Source organism: Hippocampus zosterae, chromosome 17 (genome assembly GCF_025434085.1).
Source record: "Hippocampus zosterae strain Florida chromosome 17, ASM2543408v3, whole genome shotgun sequence".
In the NCBI taxonomy this organism is placed as follows: Eukaryota; Metazoa; Chordata; class Actinopteri; order Syngnathiformes; family Syngnathidae; genus Hippocampus; species Hippocampus zosterae.
Genome location: NC_067467.1, coordinates 1,080,178 through 1,100,891, shown reverse-complemented (window position 1 = coordinate 1,100,891; position 20,714 = coordinate 1,080,178). Strand labels below are relative to the sequence as shown.

General features: G+C 46.0%; 2 protein-coding genes and 1 long non-coding RNA gene across 7 annotated transcripts; 1 reads left to right on the top strand and 2 right to left on the bottom strand.

The window, feature by feature from the left end:
- Positions 1-131: 131 nt before the first annotated feature.
- Positions 132-4,981, bottom strand: LOC127589585 (glutaryl-CoA dehydrogenase, mitochondrial-like). 2 transcript variants are annotated; one of them, XM_052048806.1, is made up of 12 exons: positions 4,812-4,981; positions 4,215-4,332; positions 3,726-3,749; positions 3,494-3,634; positions 3,167-3,229; positions 2,793-2,963; positions 2,521-2,650; positions 1,480-1,696; positions 1,234-1,337; positions 1,028-1,153; positions 694-854; positions 132-592 (listed from the first exon to the last, which is right to left on the bottom strand). In XM_052048806.1, exons 2-12 carry the CDS (start codon positions 4,312-4,314, stop codon positions 519-521), a joined length of 1,311 nt encoding a protein of 436 aa, XP_051904766.1. In that variant the 5' UTR covers positions 4,315-4,332; positions 4,812-4,981; the 3' UTR covers positions 132-518. The 2 variants fall into 2 exon arrangements, with proteins under 2 accessions (XP_051904766.1, XP_051904767.1); XM_052048807.1 differs by lacking the exon at positions 4,812-4,981 and adding an exon at positions 4,716-4,757.
- A 1,250-nt stretch (positions 4,982-6,231) lies between these two features.
- LOC127589567 (choline transporter-like protein 2) lies at positions 6,232-20,483 on the top strand. 4 transcript variants are annotated; one of them, XM_052048777.1, is made up of 22 exons: positions 6,232-6,420; positions 11,503-11,551; positions 11,650-11,723; positions 11,808-11,892; positions 12,803-12,887; positions 13,007-13,120; positions 13,216-13,276; positions 13,577-13,700; positions 13,804-13,887; positions 13,973-14,085; positions 15,273-15,404; positions 15,732-15,831; positions 15,937-16,029; positions 16,113-16,197; positions 16,397-16,659; positions 16,738-16,832; positions 17,548-17,651; positions 17,719-17,792; positions 17,883-17,953; positions 18,098-18,186; positions 18,345-18,429; positions 18,913-19,658. In XM_052048777.1, exons 1-22 carry the CDS (start codon positions 6,393-6,395, stop codon positions 19,110-19,112), a joined length of 2,208 nt encoding a protein of 735 aa, XP_051904737.1. In that variant the 5' UTR covers positions 6,232-6,392; the 3' UTR covers positions 19,113-19,658. The 4 variants fall into 4 exon arrangements, with proteins under 4 accessions (XP_051904737.1, XP_051904739.1, XP_051904736.1 ...); XM_052048779.1 differs by lacking the exon at positions 18,913-19,658 and adding an exon at positions 19,796-20,483 and having other exon boundaries at positions 6,233-6,420; XM_052048776.1 differs by lacking the exon at positions 6,232-6,420 and adding an exon at positions 9,700-10,030.
- LOC127589613 (uncharacterized) lies at positions 6,559-7,880 on the bottom strand. Its single transcript, XR_007959450.1, has 3 exons — positions 7,830-7,880; positions 6,962-7,049; positions 6,559-6,886 (listed from the first exon to the last, which is right to left on the bottom strand). It is a non-coding gene; the product is annotated as an uncharacterized LOC127589613 (long non-coding RNA).
- Positions 20,484-20,714: the final 231 nt, after the last annotated feature.

Sequence of the window (20,714 nt, the reverse complement as noted above, 5' to 3'; positions counted from 1 at the left end):
TGCAAATGTATGAAATGGCTTTTGCATAAAGACCCTCAAATGAAGCACGTATTGAAAACACAACTGCTTGAGGGTCTTTTGTCATGTCCTCGTACAACAAAATACACACAAGGTGACATTTGACAAATATGAACCACAAAATACTTTTTTATTGAAAATCGCTGCGGCAAACTTGACCTTGAGCAAACCGTACAGTCACGATCATCTCGGGGGGGGGGGAACCAGTGAAATGCTGCATCATCATCATCAATCATGTCTTGGAGAACCATTGATCACGGTTCTACTTCAGAAGTTGCTAATTGGAGAGCTCAATTACCGCGTCTCCGATCAGTAACGTAAAGCAAATCTGATGTCGACATGAAAGCCTCCTGGTGCGGTCATTTTGTGCAAACAAAAATCAGAGGAAAACAAGCGGTCACTCAAATTTCAAAAATATCTCCGTCGTCCACACAGTCATATTACAGAAGTGATGCGTACAGTAAGCAGACTCCCATTTGGCGGCAATCGGAATTGGCGTCTTATTTGTCCACGGTGAAGGACTGCAGCCCGGTGATGGCTCGGCCCAAGATCAACGCGTGGATATCATGCGTACCTGAGGGTGGGGAAGACGGTCGTCTTTCATTTATCAGCCGCCCATTAGTATCCCGCCGTCGATTGTTTCCAACCGCTCTGAAACGATCCCCAAGTACACACCTTCATATGTGTTGACGGCTTCCAGGTTCATGACGTGGCGGATGACGTGGTACTCGTCTGCGATGCCGTTTCCTCCCAGCATGTCTCTGGCCTGTCGGGCAATGTCCAGGGCTTTGCCGCAGCTGTTCCTCTTCAGCATGGAGATCATCTCGGGGGCAGCCCTGCTCGACAGACCGGCATGCTTGGTTCAGTCGTGCTCGAAAGTATTCAATTCAAAGTGTGACCATTAAATGCATCCCAAAATAATTCCCAAATTAGTCCAGGGGTTCTTGAACCGGAGCTTCACAGCTTGGCAACTCGCTCCACCGCTCAGCCTGTCCCCAATTGTTCTTACTTTTTCTCATCGATGAGTCTTCCCAACTGCAGACAGGACTGCAGGCCGATGGTGATCTCCGTCAACATGTCGGCCATCTTTTTCTGCATGAGCTGATTGCGTGCGAGCGGCACGCCAAACTGGATCCTGGATGAGAGAACGAGAACACAGTGATGGCGGCGGCACCTGAATTGGCAAAACTAGACATGAGAAAAGACTCCTCTGACCTGTCAAGCGTGTACTGACGAGCTGCGTGGAAACAGAACTCTGCGGCCCCCAGGGCCCCCCACGCAATGCCGTAACGAGCGTTGTTCAAGCAGCCAAATGGACCCTGGAAGCATTGGCGCAAATTCACGTCAAATATTCGGGTGGGTCAGGACTTTACAACAAGAGGAAAGCAGGGGCTCCAGGTGGCGACCATTGCGAACTCGTGTCTTAGCGAGGCGGTACAAGAACGGGATCCCTCGACTCACCCCGAGGCCAGACGCGTTGGGAAGCAGGTTCTCCTCCGGAACCTCCACCTCATCCATGACGATCATGCCAGTGGCGGACGCTCTCAGGGAGAACTTGCCCTCGATCTTGGGAGTGGAGAAGCCTTTCATGCCTCGCTCCAGGATGAAGCCGCGAATCTTCCCGTCATCGCATTTTGCCCACACCACCGCGATGTCCGCCACCGGGGAGTTGGTGATCCTGAAGATGGGAGCAGCTTAGAATGACACTAATGCACGTTGGCTTCCATCAACATATCTTGTATCCACCCTCATTAGCCACCAGGTAAAAGAATGCCGATTTTGATTTGAAGATGAACTGCAAGTGTCCTCATTCGTGTCGCTGACACATCGCTGACCTTTTTTTTGTGTGAAGAAGGTGCAGTAACGGAGGAAAACTCAGTCAAGCACGGTGAGAAGCATGCCATCACCGCACGAAAAAGAGCCTCCATCGAGATTGGAATGCAAAATCGAATTGAATGCGAGGTAAATGTACATAAACACTGACGTGAATATGTATATTTTAGACCCACTTATGTACAGGTATTACACATGAGTAGGTAACGTGTGACAAATGGATAACGTCTGTTACTGCGTCATTTCATGAAACCGTCGCAGTTTCAGACACGAATTCACGTGTAAATGCTGCCACCAAGTGGATATTTGGTAGCATTAGACTATTCAACAACGGCAGGGGTGACTTCTCGTTGTTAATTTAAAGCAGGCAAAAAGATCAGACATGATACAATGTTTCATACAAATGGAATTTTACGGTCACAAGACCAGTTTAGACTTTGAACTTGGCACAACCCGTCTCAGGCTTTTCTGCTTGGAGCACTTCCTGTGATTACTTGTTTCATGATTTTCAAAAGTAAACAGTCACTTCAAAGTCTCTGGATGACCAAAGTTGAGTCTTTTACAAGCCGCACGCCCTGAAATATTGAGATACTGCACTATGCCACAGGCATATTTGCTCCAAAAAAATCTCTCTAGTTTGATCTCCACATTGTGGTAGCTAGCACTCACCACGTCTTGGAGCCAGTGAGGGAGTAGGTGCGGCTGGACGGGTTGTACTTCGCTCTGGTCTCCATGCTGCTCGGGTCGCTGCCATGGTTTGGCTCCGTCAGGCCAAAGCAACCTAGGATCTCTCCACGAGCTCAACATGGAAAAACGGGCAGCATTTTTGTCAATGTCGATTCAGCGTGCAGCAGCATAGATGGGCTAATTCCTCGATAGCGAGAACCAGTAATTCTTCATCTTGCAGCTAATTTGTTGCTTATTACTCTACTTGGTCTTACCCAGCTTGGGCAGATACTTCTGCTTCTGCTCCTCGGTGCCATACGCATTGATGGGATGCATGACCAGCGACGACTGCACGCTCATGACCGAACGGTAGCCGCTGTCCACGCTTTCGACTTCTCGGGCGATCAGACCGTAGGCCACGTAGCTTGTCCCCGCACAGCCGTAACCTTTCCATCGTGGATGGGATAGGAAACAAATCATGCTGATTTAACAGATTCAAATGGAATCAAATCAGATTCGGTTCATGTCGGGCAACGTTTTCGTATTTTTGAGAATGGCTGCCCGACAAAAAAGTAAAATGCTTCACTGAGCAAGTGTGCGGGTCTCTTATGTTCACGTCCGCAAAAGGAGATTGTGTATTCACTCTAACCTTTGATGGTTGGACCAAGGACGCCCATCTCCCCCATCTCGGACACTATTTCTCTGTGGAACACTGAGAGAAAAATCACACATGTGGTGTATGTTTTACACTGCAAAAGATACTGTATATATCACTGTGTGTGTGCGTGTTCACGATTCTATATTTGACCAAGTCCAAAATTCCAGTTCAACTAAATACACCAGAAGATAAACGAATTATAAAACAGAGATGTCTTGGTCAAATGAAGATAACGAGTCCATCTCATGGCAATGACTATCATAGAGTTCGTCACTGAGATATAAAACACTCAAGGACTACATAGTGCCTGTGTTTTACCTTCATTTCTGTTTGCTAAAATGATGCGTGGCATCAGTTTGTCTTGGCAGTAGGTTCTAAAAGAGTCTCTGATCATGACCTCCTCCTCCGTCAGCAGCCCCTCCAGGTCCAGAGCATCGCGCCAGTTGAACTGGACTTTAGCTGTTAGCATTTAAAAGGAATTCACCAATTGTTACAACATATATTTTTATCCCATCTACAAAAAAAAAAATCCAAAAATGTTTCCACGTACTTGCTTTGGTCTTTTCAATCTTCTCTGCATGTGAGGAAAAAAAGAAATCACCCCAAAAAAGTTACTGGTATGGTGGTTGAGAAAGAATGCAGATACTGGTACACAGACACATTGTTCAAGTCAAACTTTCTCTACATAATAAAGGGAAAAAAACACACTTAAATGGTTTCTTCTTATCATTTTGCAAATTTCGTTTTTCGTTATCGCTTGGGCCTCGACTTTTTCTCTATATTGGCAGTTATTGCGGCCACTGTACTGTTGTATCAGCGACATTCACATCTGACCCACAAGATCAGGGTTCTGGTGTGGGTGCCTGTGTGTTTCTCCTCTGGCCACTGTGTTTTTCTTCTAAATTCCAGAAAAAGATGAATGTTAGGGTAGCAAATTGTCCATATGTGTGAAAGTGAGGGTGCATATTTGTTTGTCGGTACAGCAAGTTCCCTGGTGAACAGTGTGTGCATAGTGTTTACTATCTCGACGATGACTTACCCCTCCTAACAGGTACTGCAGTCCCTTGAGCTCGAGCGAAAGAAAGGAGGGCACATCGCTGAGGTTGAGCCAAGAGGCGACACGCGTTCCTTAGTGCCATGATATAGTGATTCAAAATCTAGGAAGTTGGAATAATTAGTCTGTGATATGAAACAAGCAAAAGAACTCCAAGGTGCATTATGAAATGTGTGTTTACACCCCGGTTAGCTGTGTCGATCAAGGCTACGGGTGAATAATAAATACATTGATAATTACAAGACTGGTGCAGCCAGATGCCATTATAACCATATTATTAAATGGAACGTCCAAATGAAACACGTTGTTACCGAATTGTTTTACTGTTTATTGTATATGTTAAATTGTTCCATGTACAGGACTTTGTATGCAGCAATGGCTGTTCGAAAGTCCTCTATAAATACAATTGAATTGAAAAAGTTCGGCTAACACGGCTAGCGTACTGTACTGAGATTGTTGCAAGCGGCTAACGACGCTAGCTCCTACCTTGGTTGTCAACAAGAGAGACGCATACTGTTTGTATTCTTAGTTGTCTAAAAGCTAAGTAAAATATGCAGTGACTTCGGTTTTGTATTAATATACCTGTCTTTAGAAGAAAATCGTTTGTCCTTAATCCACTTTTCGGTCTTGGTTTGACAGCGCGACGAGTGACGTCATCACGCACAGACGTCACATATTGTCGAGGCTAAACTTGTTTACAAGTCTTTTTTTTCATAAAATGAGCTCGCTGCTTTGGTGTTGGGTTTAAGAATCCTCCAATAATGCGTGACTGACAAATAATAATGAAAAAAGTGTTTTTGGTGCATCCGTTATATGAGCTTTGCCACGTCAATGCCAACAGCTTATCGTGGTTGGTCTATTAGCAGGGGCGTGATACTAACAGGAAAGGAAAGTCTGTGACAGATTTCGTTTTTTTTTACTCGAAGCACAGTGACCCATGACCTGAAATTTCAGGGACGCACACTGTATGTCAACAACAGATATGATTCGAAACATTTTGGGAAAATCAGCATATTTGCTGGTCATACAGGCACAAAAATAGAAAACTACTTGCACTTCCTCAAATTTTAGGAGTATAATGACCCAATTTAGTGGCAGTCTGAAGCGGTTTTCACAACAGCTGCAGCTGTAACCAATTGCTTTATGGAACACGTGACATTTTACGTCTCAATTTACTTTACATGGTCTATATTATAGACAAAAACAACAGTGATCCTTCAAGTGTTACATTGTAGACTCTATAATGTAACAAAATGTAACACTTGAAAGATCACAGTTGTTTTTTGAACTGTCCATCCCTTGATTTTCCACTGCTTCTCATCTTTCATGTCAAGGGTGAGTTGCAGCCCATCCTCGCGACCATTGAGGAAGCAATGGGATACACCCTGGACTACTCACCAGTTAGCTGCTAATCTTTTACCAACTCACTGCTCATAATACATTACACTCACAATTTTAAATTGTATTCACTGTGGTTGTCACAAAGCTGTTGAAATTGGGCAACTGCATAGCTCTTCTCCCTCTGCAAGCTGTCGTGACTCAATAGTACAGACGAGTAAAGGCAGGCAATGGTAGTCCTGCGTCTACATTACAAATGAATAGTTTGTATGTATAATTAATGTTGCTTGGTGCTTTATGGGTCAATAAAATACAAGCTTTGTCACCCCTTTGAGGGTGTGGCCATTTTTGGTGTCAGATTACAGCTGATTTCTGAGCATCTACAATTAAAATACATCTCATTTCTGGTGATGCTCAACCGCCGTTTCGCCATGCGCGATTGTGATGACATCAAATAGGAATTATTAAGAACGTGAACGAGAATAAGGGGGGAAATGACAGCCATGGAACAGTAGCTCCATCCATTTCTGCTTCTGCCACTTAACGGTACTGTTAGGAAGAAGCAAAACAACATTAGGTCCCGATTTCTGTTATTTATTGGCCGAGTGTCACGCCAATCAAGCTCACACTGTGTTGTGATTGGTCAGCATTCTTCTCGGAGAACTACCCCTGTAAACGGTAGTAGGGCAGTCAAGATTTTGGAGCGGACTTTTACCCTGTGTTCAAATGAACAGAGGTCCGTGACAATAACCACTCCCAAGGCTGGAAATACACTCAAGTCGTCGTCTATGAGCCGTATTGTGTGAAGAGAAACATCCAGATACCATGGAACTGGAAGAGAAAACCAAATACGGTAACTTCATTATTTTTATGCGCTGCTTAGATGTTCCGCATTCGCCAGCAGGAAAACCACTTTACATCAGCTCCTCCAAACATAGCCACCCTTCAATTGCGTTATTCTTAAAAACAAGGTAATTAAATCTACGCGTTTAATGGAATTTCATGCCATGTGTTTGATTATTACTTCTACGAGCTAGCTGGCAACGTCGGACCACTTTCACTCGTGCCATCCTGCGTTTGTATAAATACAATGATAGTAAAAAACACTTCCAGGCTTGGAACTTAGCTACTACTCTTTAACAGTACATACACATCGTTCACAATCAAATGCAAGAATAGAGAGTTTTAAATTGAGCTGGTGGTGTTCCCATCCGTGTTGTGGGGCGCCGGCTCGGTGTCCTAAAACAATATCCTTTCGCTTGTCCAGTTGCTGCCACATTCCTCACATTGGTATGGCAGGCAACTTAGCTGCCGTCTAGCTTTGGAAAGAGTGCAGCACAGTTTATTAAAAAAAATAGCTTCAACAATGGGATAATTTTTACATTTCCCCCCACCGAGCTGTTCCCTGCGCCTTTGTTCCAGTTCTTGTGTTGTTCTGCTGTAATTATACCTTCCACTCCAGGGCTGTGTGGTACCACATAGCTGCAAAAAAGTAAGAGATTCATGTTGTGTCGTGTTTTTTTTATTTTTACATAATATATGCCCACAATCGTTTAATGTTTTATTTAATGACGAAAATAAATACACAGGGTTGTATCAAGGATTCAGATATGCGTTATTTGTGCTCACTGACACATTGGGGAGTGACATAATTGTCAACGGTGACTTGGCTGCAAATTCCTGGGAAGAGTCATTGTTTCGATTCATCTTCTAAAGTCACATGTTGCAACACGATGCGTGCCCGCTGTGATGACTGATGATTACATTGACACTGTAAATTTCCCCAGTGTGGGACGAATAAAGGATATCTTATCTTATTTTCATAGTACGCAATAACTAGGGAAACCTGTAGTTTCCAAGTCCTCAGTTTGGATATGGGTTGTGTTAACAGCATTTTGGAACAATTCGCTGATATGCATCATCCGGTTTTGTTTCCCTGCTACACCCCATCCGATCTAAAAATATGTATTTGTCTACAAATTCAAAGAACAAATGAAAAACAAGGGCGCCTTCATGCTTAAAGGTCACGTTCTCTGGTGCGACTCGCTTGATTGGTTTCTAAACTTGGTCGACTTCTCTCAGTTTCATTTCTCATTTCATTTCTTCCAAAAATGTGGTTTGGTAGCTTAGCAAGCTCATCGTTTTACGCTGCGGTTGCATCGTTATGGCGGCCGGTTGGGGTTAGAGTGCGTCTTGAGTTTGTTTTGAACGTTACAAGGATTGTTTTGGTCTGCGCTTAAAGTGAAAAGATACCATACAAACCTTGTCAAGTGTATTCAGCAACGCTTGCTCGCATGCCAGTGGCTGAGCTTTTGAGTTTTCACTATGAAGTTCTGAACATAGAACACTGAGATGTAACAAAGACATTACAAAGCGAGCTCTATAAGATGGAAACATGATGCGGTCTAATAGAGATGCAAATCCGGAACTTGCCACTGAGGAAAGCCGTTTATTGGTTCCGGGCTTCACATGATGGAGTCATTTCAGTTGTAAAACACACACACACCATAATGTCAGGAACTGAAGCAGCCATGCGCTGCTTCGAAGACATGAGCTGTAATTAGAAGCCATATTTAGAAGAGTGCTTTGAAACATGATTCAAATTCTTCCTGACCGTTTGTTAAAAGCTTTCACGTGCAGCAGATTTGCGCTTAATTCTTTGACTCTTTGGTATCATCTTTTTTTTGTTTTTTTTGTTTTTTACCCACTGATCACAAACAACCAAGGATGTCTCCAGAGGTGTAGCCACCTGTTTCCATTCTAACCCGCCGGGTCCTCGTCTTAACAACCCAGACAGGATCACGCGACTTTGCTAACTGAGTTTCTGGCTAAGCATGACAAATATACGCTGTTAAGGTCAGTAATTTACATGTTCAAGTACGAGTAGTTTGTTTTGTTTTGTTTTTTCCAACAGGCCGTATCTCTTCTTGATATGACTTTCAAAATACAGTTGGACAGATTTGACTTTTCTTGGAATTTGATTGATTTTACGAGACATTGACGATAAGATAGGAAGACGACTTGAGATGTTCAGTCCATCTATCCTAGACAACACTTTAATGTCTTATTCTGGTCAAAGGGACCAGACATTTTGACCCCTGGCCAGCCAACACTGGACCCAAAGATAACTAGAGAGAAGAATGTGCACCCAATTATAAAAACGAGTACAGGCTAGTCAGGCAAAGCTTAATTTTAGATAGCGGGGTATGCTTTACATTGAGAACTATAGATAGATCATGACCCGGCCCATGCAGGCAGGCAGGCACAGTTGGCACTAAGATCTGAACCACATGTTTTTTTTTTTGTTCCCATTGGTCTTGAGTCCACACTTTATACTTCTTTACAAGATGTTTAGCTTCAAAATGTGGAAATGGATTAGCTTCCCGTGGAGCGCCTTTTAGCAGATTAAAACTGTTATCAGAGCCGCCACTCTGCATCCCCTTAAATGTGCCTTTACACATGCCAATCGAACCCTTATTTTTTTTTTCTTTTATTGTTTTTATTTGATTCAGGACTATGGTGCTCCATGAGTGGGGTTGGCGCTGCAGCGAAGGCCATTTTTGAACCGGTCCATCCATGTGCCGGTCAATTGCTCACCAAAACAAAACGAATACAGTCATGTTCCGTGATGTCATCGTCTGTTCTAAACATGCATTTGGGCATTTAGTCACACTGTGGGCTCTTTGTTCAAATCGCAAATTCATCCGCCGTCGACTTGACGGCTGATTACAGATATTGGGCTCCACAATATCCCACAAATAAAGACGCATATCAAAACACTGAGATTTTAACATAGGAGCGTGTCCAAATGTTCCAAAGCAAAGTAAACGGACTACTTTTTAGTCCATTCTCCAAAGGACGCCAACTACCAGCGGAGTCCCCATTTGCCCTGTTTTTCAGAAAACATGTGTTTCTCATCACATCGCGTCGGCTCAACTTGTTCTTTTTCCGTTGCTGCTTTTCTGCACCAAAAGTTTCCACCCCTTCTTTCGCACGGGCACGCTTCTCTCGTGTCCCTCCCAGACTTTGCGCAGATGAGTTTGACTCGCCTCCTCTGATCTCTGGAGGCCAACGACAGGAAGCCAGTGAGAGAGAGGGCGAGAGAGACAGAGAGAGAGAGAGAGAGAGAGCTCTTTTTTTTTCGAGGTAGGCACAGGTGGCACACTGATTGAGAAAAGACACTTGTTTCAGGATAAACAAGGTGGGGAAGGGAAAGGGGGGCGAGAGGAAGGTAGCGCGCTGTCGACGGGCCCAGGCTAACGAGGACAGGTTAGACTGGTTTCAACCCACGCGGGGGCCTTACCCGTCCTCGCCTTTCTGAAAGGAACGACACCCGTGGAAAGAAAGCGACAGATAAGCGTCCTTGGAAGGGAAAGTCACAAGGGCTTGTCTGCACATTTCAACATTAGCCTCAGGAAGGAATTTCAAGATGCCAGAGGAAGGCCAATATTATGGAAAACATGGTAACTTCCGGCTGGCGTTTTGCCTTCTCTTCCCAGCATGTTTTTCCGTCTGTCTGTCTTTGAAAACGAATTGTGTGGCAGTGCTTCAACGGTGGGGTCGGGCCTAACGACATGTCCGCTTTGTGTTACGGCCTTGCCGCTGATTATCCAGGTGTGAACAGGAGGAAGGGAGAGCCTCACCCTTTTGTTTTGCTTTCTTTCACTTGGAACAACTTCATGTTCCACCACCGACGAACTCAACGCTACCATTTCAAAACCGCTTTCAAACTGTACCGAGAGCTGCGGATTGGGTCCAACCTAGGCTGCTCGGAACTTTGAAGAGTTTCGTCTGAAAGCAAAACTGTGACATGCTCGCATGCGCTGACGACAAGAAGCACTCGCAATGTTTCAGGAAGTGGTTTCTCTTAAGAGCCGCTCCACGTAAATGCTTCGTCCCCCTTAAAAGCATCCGCAATTGAGATGCAAAGGCTGCTGTCGCTTGTCTCGACGGCAGTCCGAAATATCAATCAACTCTCGTTTTCAAGATGTTCTGATCTCATCGCCTTGCCACAAATGCAGTTCTCTTCATGCGCCGGTTAAAACCCCGCCTCCTCTGTTGGCAAATATGAAACCGAGACGTGTCAAAAATAGTCTTCTCCTTGAACTTGGGTCGTGATTTTGAAATTGGATTGGCAAATTGGCGCCGTTGTTGAATCCGGTTTCGTTCAATCTCGGGCAATTGGCAAATGTAAACAGCCGAAACCTTTTGTCAAGAGCACTTCGGCCCGGTAGTCCAGTGGTTAGCACGTGGGCTTCACAGTGCAGAGGTACCGGGTTCGATTCCAGCTCCGGCCTCCCTGTGTGGAGTTTGCATGTTCTTCCCTGGGCCTGCGTGGCTTTTCTCCGGGTGCTCCGGTTTCCTCCAACATTCCAAAAACATGCGTGGCAGGCTGATTGGACGCTCTAAATTGTCCCGAGGTGTGAGTGTGGGTGCGAATGGTTGTTCGTCTCTGTGTGCCCTGCGATTGGCTGGCAACCGATTCAGGGTGTCCCCCGTCCACTGCCCGGAGACAGCTGGGATGGGCTCCAGCACCCCCCGCGACCCTAGTGAGGATCAAGCGGTTCGGAAGATGAATGAATGAATGAATGACTTCGAAACAGTCATGCGTGCCTTCGGCACATCTCGTACGCGCGATTGTAACGCGCTTGACTTTGGAGTCAACTCCTAAAACGCATTCGGACAAAAAGGATGAAGCGATTGTATCTCTGCTTTGGCTCATGCCAGTGAGTCACCAAGGAGGAATTTTCTGGGTTGCCAAGCATGTTGTCTGCCTTTGGTGGGGGGGGGGGGGGCATGGAGGAAAAGCTGGAGCGTACTGCTGCGCCCACCCTGAATTGGTTTCCTTTTTTTTTTTTTTTTTTTTGCGTGTGAATTTGATTCCAAGGAGTTTTTGGTGACATTGTTGAATAAAGTCCCCCCCTCTGTTAAACAGGCGAGCCCCGCAAGTATGACCCCACATTCAAAGGCCCACTCCAGAAGAGGTGAGAGGGGAACGATGAGGTTTTTCTCACAAGTTGGATGAATCGTTTTGTTTTGTTTTGTTTCCCAAAATCCTCTCAAATATGCTTTTTGTCTCCAGGGGCTGCACGGACATTGTGTGCTGCATCCTCTTCATTATCGCCATTTTATGTTATATCGGAGTGGGAATACTCGGTAAGGAAAAGGCAGCCTGGCAGATTTTTCCCCCCCGTGAAGTCAAACGTATAAGGTGGCGATGTGTTTTTTTTTTTTATTCAGCTTGGTCGCAGGGTGACCCCAGGAAGGTGATCTATCCCACGGACAGCCGAGGCCAGTTCTGCGGGCAGGCCGGAACCCCTCTCGAGTGAGTCCCCCCCCCCCCGCATCCAAGTTATCATGACAGCCTAGGCTGAGGCAACGCGCGATCACACCCCTCTTGCCAATTGTCACATGAGCGCACTCGGGAAAACAGGTGAGCGCTGACTGGTCCTGACCCCCCCGCCCCTGAGCGACTCTGGCAAAATGGCCGCCTTTTGTGAGACGGCTCAAAACGGCCGCAGATCACATCGTTGCGGTCTGACAACCGCAAGCCTTCCTTTTTATAGCGTTGCGTTGTGGAAATTATGTTTCGATGTCGATCCACATGAGGGAGCGTACGATTCTGCTCAAATCAAAAGAGAGCGTTGACAATTTGTTTTCATTTAGCGCAGGGGTGTCCAAACTTTTTGCCAAGGGGGCCAGATTTTATGTGGTAAAATGTCGGGGGGGGCCGACCTTGGCTGACATTCTTTACATTGAACAACAATATTGTTCAAGAAATTTTAGTAAGCCAGTCTGTTTCACATTTCCATTTTTATTTGAATTTCAACAATCTTCAGAATTTCTTTTGGTTCATTTGAAACAGGAATTTGAAATATGACATATCAGTCAATATAAACACGGAGTGATGTCTTGTTAACTCGTGAGTGATGCCCCCTAGTGTCTAAATGCTATTACTCATTTAGTGAATGCTATTACTCATTTAGCCACTAGAGGGAAGCAGTACTCTATGAAACATCACTCACCAGTCGACGAGACCTCAGTCAATGCAACACGTGTTCCATTGCGCCCAACCTGCGGGCCAGACGGCACTGATTTTATGACAGGGGCCGAGGGCCGGATGAAATTCGACCGCGGGCCGGATTTGGCCCGCGGGCCGGACTTTGGACATGCCTGATTTAGCGGTACGACAGCATCGCAAATTTGCGTGCATAATTTTGCTGCGCCTTTCTCAGGAAGAAGCCGCTGTTGTTCTACTTCAACATTATGAAGTGTGCCAGCCCCATGGTGCTGCTGGAGTTCCAGTGTCCCACCACACAGGTTTGTTTCTCGATTTGTTGTGCCACTCCGCCGCTTTTGTCAGTAAACACGCTCGCGTTTATACTTTTGAGCCCCCAGTGTTTTCACCGGACGCCGCCGCTCTTCTTTCCTCCTCTTAGATGTGTGTGGAGAAGTGCCCCGAGAAGTTCATGACGTTGATCAAAGCTTACAGCAACAGAAAAGACTTTGACTACTACAAGTCCTTCTGCAAGGAAGGCGTGACCAACTCCATGGTGGGGGTTTAACTTGTGCTCATCTCTGTTTCATGCGCATCTCCCCCCCCCCCCCCCCCTCCCGCACTGCCTGACCACTTTGAACATCGTTACAGGCTGTCACCGAAATCCTCAAGTTGGGTCTCTGTCCTGCCATGCTGACCCCCAGCAAGCCTTGTGAGTTGACTCTGTGTGCATCTTTTGGCACATTTTTTTTTTCTTCTGAAAACATTTTCCCAGTCGCATGTATCAGAAATATTGAAAGTGGATATTCCCCCCCCCACTTTATGGATCACTTCCTCAAACTTTGCAAATCTGGTGGCGGTATTGCCAAATGCATTGCCGTGTGAAGTTGCAGGTTCTCGCTTGACTCATTCTCATGAAAATGCGTACATGAATGATGTCATGCGTTTTTGCATAAGTATGTGACAAACTTAATTTATTCTCCCCCCCTCACCCCGTTCAATTTTGTTTCAGTCACCCGTAGGTGCTTCCCAGCTTTGGGTAAAAAAGGAGGAATGATAACGGTAGGAAACAGCTCTCACTTTGACGATGGAACTGGAAAGATGAGAGACGCCAAGGATCTTGTCGACGGCGTGAAGTGAGTGCTGGAGAATCCGCCATCCTTTGCTGAAATATATACGCTCAAAAATATGATCTTCCGCTTTAAATTATTCCAATAATCTGCACCCCCCCCCTTCCAGGAATGCTACCGTGGTTATTGAAGCTCGCCAGGTGGTGATGAAAATCTTTGAGGATTACACGCAGTCTTGGTACTGGATCCTGATGTAAGACGCCTTTGAAAATTGCGCAAAGCGCCGATTGGTTGGCTTCTTTCCCTTTCCTGCTCAACGTGGTCACTCTTCTCTCCAGAGGTTTGGTTCTTGCCACGGTCCTCAGCCTGATCTTCATCGTTCTCCTGCGCTTCCTGGCAGGCATCATGGTCTGGATCATGGTAGCCTTGGTGATAATAGTCATCGGATACGGTAAGTCTTCACAGACCGTTCATCCCCATCCGTTGATGAATCGACTCCATACAGACAGACGCGCGATTGTGTTGATACAGTAACAAAATGACAGTGGGGAGAAAGAACATCACTCATTATTATTTCAGACCGGCCCAGTCCGCCCGTCCGGTGATGGCCAGTCAGTCTGGTCAGACGCTCCTCCCACCAAAACCACCGGCGATAAGCGAGAATCCATGAAGTAGCGACCAATTAACATATACTGTATATCAAGTCGGCGGCCCGTTAGTCCAGTGGTTAGCACGTGGGCTTCACAGTGCAGAGGTACCGGGTTCGATTCCAGCTCCGGCCTCCCTGTGTGGAGTTTGCATGTTCTCCCCAGGCCTGCGTGGGTTTTCTCCGGGTGCTCCGGTTTCCTCCCACATTCCAAAAACATGCGTGGCAGGCTGATTGAACACTCTAAATTGTCCCTAGGTGTGAGTGTGAGTGCGAATGGTTGTTCGTCTCTGTGTGCCCTGCGATTGGCTGGACAACCGATTCAGGGTGTCCCCCGCCTACTGCCCGAAGACAGCCGGGATAGGCTCCAGCACCCCCCCGCGACCCTAGTGAGGATCAAGCGGCTCGGAAGATGAATGAATGAATGAATGAATATCAAGTCAAGAGTATTTCTGGAGCACTTTCAAACAGCCATCGCTGCATACATGGAGCGATTTAACATACACAATAAACAGTAAGACAAATCGGTAGTAAAGGCGGTAGAAAGCACCAAGCAGTAAAATCAAGAACAAGAATATAAAAAAATTGCCCCACGTGGGCCTTTGCGCTTGATCAGAGCGCACTAACACACACACACACAGGCCAGCGATCCCTCAGGTGTACAGTAGACGTGTTTATGATTCGTCAATTAAGGTTCTTTAGACAATTAAGGATGGAGAGACCTGCTTTTGTTCTTATAACTCTCCCTTTCTCTCAGCAACACACAAACACTCACCTGCGTGCACGTGCCCCAAGTGGACCTTCCACGCTTGAGCAGAGTGCGCGCACACACTAGCACGCATAGTAAACAACACTGATTTGTGCGGACTTTAAAAAAAAAATTTTTTTAATTATGAATGTTTGAAAAAAATCCTGAAAAAGAAAATGTCAATCAAAAATGACCACAAAGGTGCTTGATTTTGGTTCTTTGAGACGCCGTGTATGTATTTCAGGCATCTTCCACTGCTACATGGAGTACGCCGCCCTCAAAGATACGCCTGGAGCTGACGTGACCCTGCAGGATCTTGGCTTTCAGACAGATTTCACAGTCTACCTTCAGATCCGACAGACCTGGCTGGCCTTCAGTAAGTTCAGCAAGAAGTGTGCCAGACAGGTGTGGTGCGGGGTGGGGGGGTGGGGGGCTCTTTCATTCATCCAAGCCCTCTCCCATTTGGTTTAGTGTACGCGCCATAAGCTCTTGCCAGCGGGCGCCTTCTATTTTCAGGAGACGGCCGTCGTCAAGGGCCAGGCTCTTAATTATGCGGCAGCAGAGACTCCGCATTGTATTATGTCACACGATTGCCACGTTTACCATTTCAAAGGGGACCTCGGAGAGCCGAAATCCGCCGCCGCGGCGGGCGGCCTCCAATCCTGCCATTTCTCACCTGCGCTCTTCTTTTTCTTCCTTTCAGTGATCATTCTCGCCATAGTGGAAGTGATCATCATCCTTCTACTCATCTTCCTCAGGAAAAGGATTTTAATTGCCATCGCGCTCATCAAAGAAGCCAGCAAGTAGGCCATAAGCCTTTTGAAGCGCTGCCAGCCTATAAAGCTCAAGTTCATCATCATCTCGGGCTGAGAGAGTCCAAGCGATGATCATGTCGTGTTCGTTCGCAGGGCCATTGGACATGTGATGTGTTCTCTCCTCTACCCGCTGTTCACTTTTCTGCTGCTGGCTATCGTCATCGCCTACTGGGCCACCACCGCTGTGTATCCTTTTTATCCCCCCCCCTCCTCCATTGGCCTAACAATTAATCCTCTTCGCAATGGTTGTCTTTGCCTGAACTGTTCAGTTTCCTGTCTACTTCCAACGAACCGATCTACAAAGTGTTCAACGACAGCGCGTGCGAGCACTCGAGGAAAACCTGCGATCCAGCTGTGAGTTGTTGATTTATTTATCGTATTTATTTTTTCCCTGTGTGTGTGTGTGTGAATTTGAGAATGAAGTTTTCAAGCATCTCGCTTTTTTTTCCCCCGTCTTATCGTCAGCTCGCTTGTAAAATGTTGCAACTTCATCTTTTTTTTACGTGGATCAATGAATCCAAACATGTTTGATTGGATGCTTGTGTGTGCGCAGAACTACACGACCACAGCCATGAAGGCGCAGTGCCCGGACTCGGAGTGCCTTTTTGCCTTCTACGGCGGCGAGACGGTTTACCACAAATACCTGATTGGCTTGCAGTTCTACAACGTCTTTCTCTTCTTTTGGTGTGCCAACTTTGTCACGGCGCTGGGGCAGATGACTTTGGCGGGGGCCTTTGCCTCTTACTACTGGGCTTTTGTCAAGCCAGACGACATGCCTTCCTTCCCCATATTTTCTTCTCTTGGCAGATCTCTCAGGTGTGTGTGTGTGTGTTTTTTTTTTCCTTTGCTTGACTTTGACCACCTGCGGCTTGCATAACTTTTGTATTGTTTTAGGTATCACACAGGAACCCTGGCGTTTGGCTCCCTCATCCTTTCAATCATTCAGATCATTCGAGTTCTGCTGGAGTATCTGGACCATAAACTTAAAGGTCGGTCGCTCACTTGTTGTCGACATTTTAGTACGACGTAGACCGGAGAAGTGCACTGGGGCGCATCACATTGATTTTTGTTCACTGTGCATCCATCCATCCATCCATCCATCATCTACCGCTTATCCGGGGCCAGGTCGCGGGGGCAACAGCTTTAGCAGGGAAGCCCAGACCTCCCTCTCCCTAGCTACTTCGTCCATCTCTCCCCGGGGGATCCCGAGGCGTTCCCAGGTCAGCTGGGTGACATAGTCTCTCCAGCGTGTCCTGGGTCTTCCCCGGGGTCTCCTCCCAGTGGGACATGCCCGGAACACCTCACCGGGGAGGCGCTCAGGAGGCATCCGAATCAGATGCCCAAGCCACCTCTTCTGGCTCCTCTCGATGTGGAGGAGAAGCGGCTCGACTCTGAGCCCCTCCCGGATGACCGAGCTTCTCACCTTATCTCTAAGGGAGAGCCCGAACACCCTGCGGAGAAAACTCATTTCGGCCGCTTGTATCCGGGATCTCGTTCTTTCGGTTACGACCCATAGTGCATCTGTGCGTCTTTCCCACCAATTGGGAGCAAAATGAATTCATTTTGAGGTTTGACTCTGCGTCAACAACAACAAAAAAACAAGGCGATTGCATGGCACTGTCAATATGCACGAAAGGAGAAAAGACCCACATTCCACCATGTTCTTGGCACAGCTTGAGACCGGACTCTTATTTTCCCTTCCAGGAGCCCACAATAAGTGTACCAGATTCCTCATGTGCTGTCTCAAGTGCTGCTTTTGGTGCTTGGAGAAATGCATCAAGTTCTTAAACAGAAACGCCTACATTATGGTGAGTTGTGCGGATTGGTCCAAACGGCTTTCGAATAAAACGCGCGTTTCCCACATTTGGCCACTAGGTGGCGATATACGGCAAAAACTTCTGCACGTCTGCCAGAGACGCCTTCTTCCTGCTCATGAGGAATATGATAAGGTGCATCCTTTTTTTTTTTTTGTTCTTCTATTTTTAAATCGAGTTCAAAGTCGTTTGTGATTCTAAAAATACCAAACTGTATTTCTTTAGGGTGGCGGTGCTGGACAAAGTGACAGATTTCCTTTTGTTTTTGGGCAAACTGCTCGTCGTTGGACTCGTGGGTGAGTGTTTGTCATCCTGAGGCTCTGCAAATACACACGCCAATTGCATCGCTTTTAATTTAACCTCCCCCAAATCGGAGCTCTTTGATCTTGTGACACACTTCCGGCGGTTGGAGTGCTAAACTTGCTTGTGTCCTGCTCCAGGGGTCTTTGCCTTTTTCTTCTTCTCTGGGAGAGTGAAGGCCTTTGAGAACACCGCCCCGCATCTCCACTACTACTGGGTGCCAATCCTGGTGAGTCGTCAATTTTAGAAACAAAAAATAAAAAATAAACACTTGATCATTACATAATCATCACATTATGAAGCCGGAGCTTTCTCACAATGTTGTCTATTATTGCTGATTTTTTTATTTTATTTAATTTTAATAAATGATGCTTGTGTCCTTACTAGACTGTGGTGGTTGGCTCCTATCTCATTGCCCACGGATTCTTCAGTGTGTACGCCATGTGCGTGGACACACTTTTCCTCTGCTTCTGTGAGTAGAACCTCCTCACCGGTCCCTTATCATGTGCTGCATGAAACGCACAAAAAAAGTTTTGCAACTACTACATCTTGAACAGAAAACCAAATGCTTTTGAGACGTTCACCTTGACCAGAACTTGGTCCTTGGGAGCTATTGCTTTGCTTTTGGTGTGGGACTGTCCGCATGCTAAATGGGTGTGTTAAAAACAACGCAATTAATGAAACTACCATTTCATTCTGTGGCTTACTAAGTCTTCCCCACAAAAAAAAACAAAAAGTATTTTTCCAAACAAGGGATTTGTGGTGACTTTTTGCTTGCTTGCTTGCTTGTCTGCTATTTGACTTTCTCTTTTTGTCTCTTCCCCTCCTCCTCAACGCACTCCCATCCTCTTTTCCTCCCTGCCAATTTTAACCCCTTTTCCTCTCACCTCGACTTCATAACTCAACGTCTCACCCAATTCATGAACGCGTGGCACACATTGACACGCAAATGAAGGTGAAGACCTGGAGCGGAACGATGGTTCCACCGTGAGGCCTTATTACATGTCCGCAACTCTCCGTGAGATTCTCTGGAAGAACAAGGCGGAAGGTCCACCGTCTTCTGCTCCGCTTCCGGATGAAGAACTCGGTGGAGAGAAACACTTTAAGGAGGAGGCCGCATCGTTCATAGACAGGAATTTGGACAAGGACACTTAGCTTTGATTTTGAAACGAAGGAGATGGTTGGTTTTTTTTTGTGGGTTTTTTTTTAGCCTTACGTCTCGCAGGCATGCTCAGAAGTGGCAAGTATCCAAAACAGGGAAGTTTAATGAGCACCCAAGTCTTCATCTTAAGACAGCTGAATACCGGTACTGTTGACACGTCTCCAAACGACATGTGTGAAATGTCTTACCGTTTTCCCGCAGTGTTAAACGCAATGGAAAAAGTTTAGGGGGGCGGGGCTTGTGATTTGGCTGTAATGTATTTGTGCTGCCGGCCAGTAGCCATTTGATTGACACCACTTATGTGCCTACTTTTTCGAATTGACTGATCATCTGAATGCATCTTAGAATGTAAAAAAATTGAGAGTTAGAAGCTCGAAAGTAATTGATGTGCGCTAACACCGAATGACCTAGAAGCATGATTTGCCTTGCCTTCCGTTTTTACTGCGAGTCTTGCCTAGTTTGGACGGCGACGCATCCCAACTTTTGACATGTTTGCTCAATGTACTTGATATAATAAAACGCAACTCATGGAAACGAGATTCGGGATTCGAAGCTCAAATGTGATCTTTTCAAGTAGACTTGGAGACTTTTTTTTAATGATAAAGCCCAAGTCAAACAATGCTAATCACGTCAAAGTGAACTTTTTTTGTTTTTGTTCCTCTTTTTCTCTCTTTAGTGGAGGATCTTGAGAGGAACGATGGCAGTCCCGAGAGGCCGTACCTCATGCCCGAGAGCCTCCGCAAAGTCCTGAACAAGAAGAACAAGAACGCGGCGGCTCAGTAGCGCGTCTCCTCCCTGCTCGCGTTCATGTGGCGCGATCGCTAGCAGATCTAATCATCACAGAGCACAAGAAAGCTTCTCGGAAGCCTGAGGTGATAACCACATTTGGATGTTTCCACGATCAGTCTCAAAGAGGATTTGCGTTTAAGGAATTCAGAGACGTGCAGTACATCACATATTTATTTATTATGCGGCTTTCCGGACTTTAACGTCTAAGCTTATCTTGTATATTTGCAGTGCAATAAACATCCATATTCGTACTTTTTGGGGGGCAAATAAAGCCCCAGTGCATGTGTATTTACATGAAGGTAAGATTTAAAGCTTTTTTTTTTTGTTGAAATGTATAATCGTGCATGGTTTGTTGTGTGTGTGTGTGGTTTTTTTTTGGGGGGGGGGGTTGTTTTAAACTCCAAAGCCATTGTCTGACCAACGTGAGGCTGCGTACGCACTGCGTGTCACATCTGATGGGCTGAAGCTATATTTTGTACTGCGTTTAATGTCACTTTTTAATGACCATTTTTGTGTATGGTTCGAATTGCAAATATTTTTTTGGAAATAAAAGTAAACACGTTTTGTATATTTCATATCTGTAGTCGTCAGTACTGTATACGAGAAAGTTGACACGCGGGCCGTAAATATTGACAAGCACAGAAGACGGCACGCGTTCGAACCCTTAGCGATGGTGCGCAGCATGATAACTGCTTTCATTGTAGTCCACTCAACAGTCCTTAAGGATTTAGTTTCGGTCCTCAAATCACTTTTGTTGAACTTTGTCCGACGTTCAACAAAAGTTGCTGAAATCATGGCAACCTGCT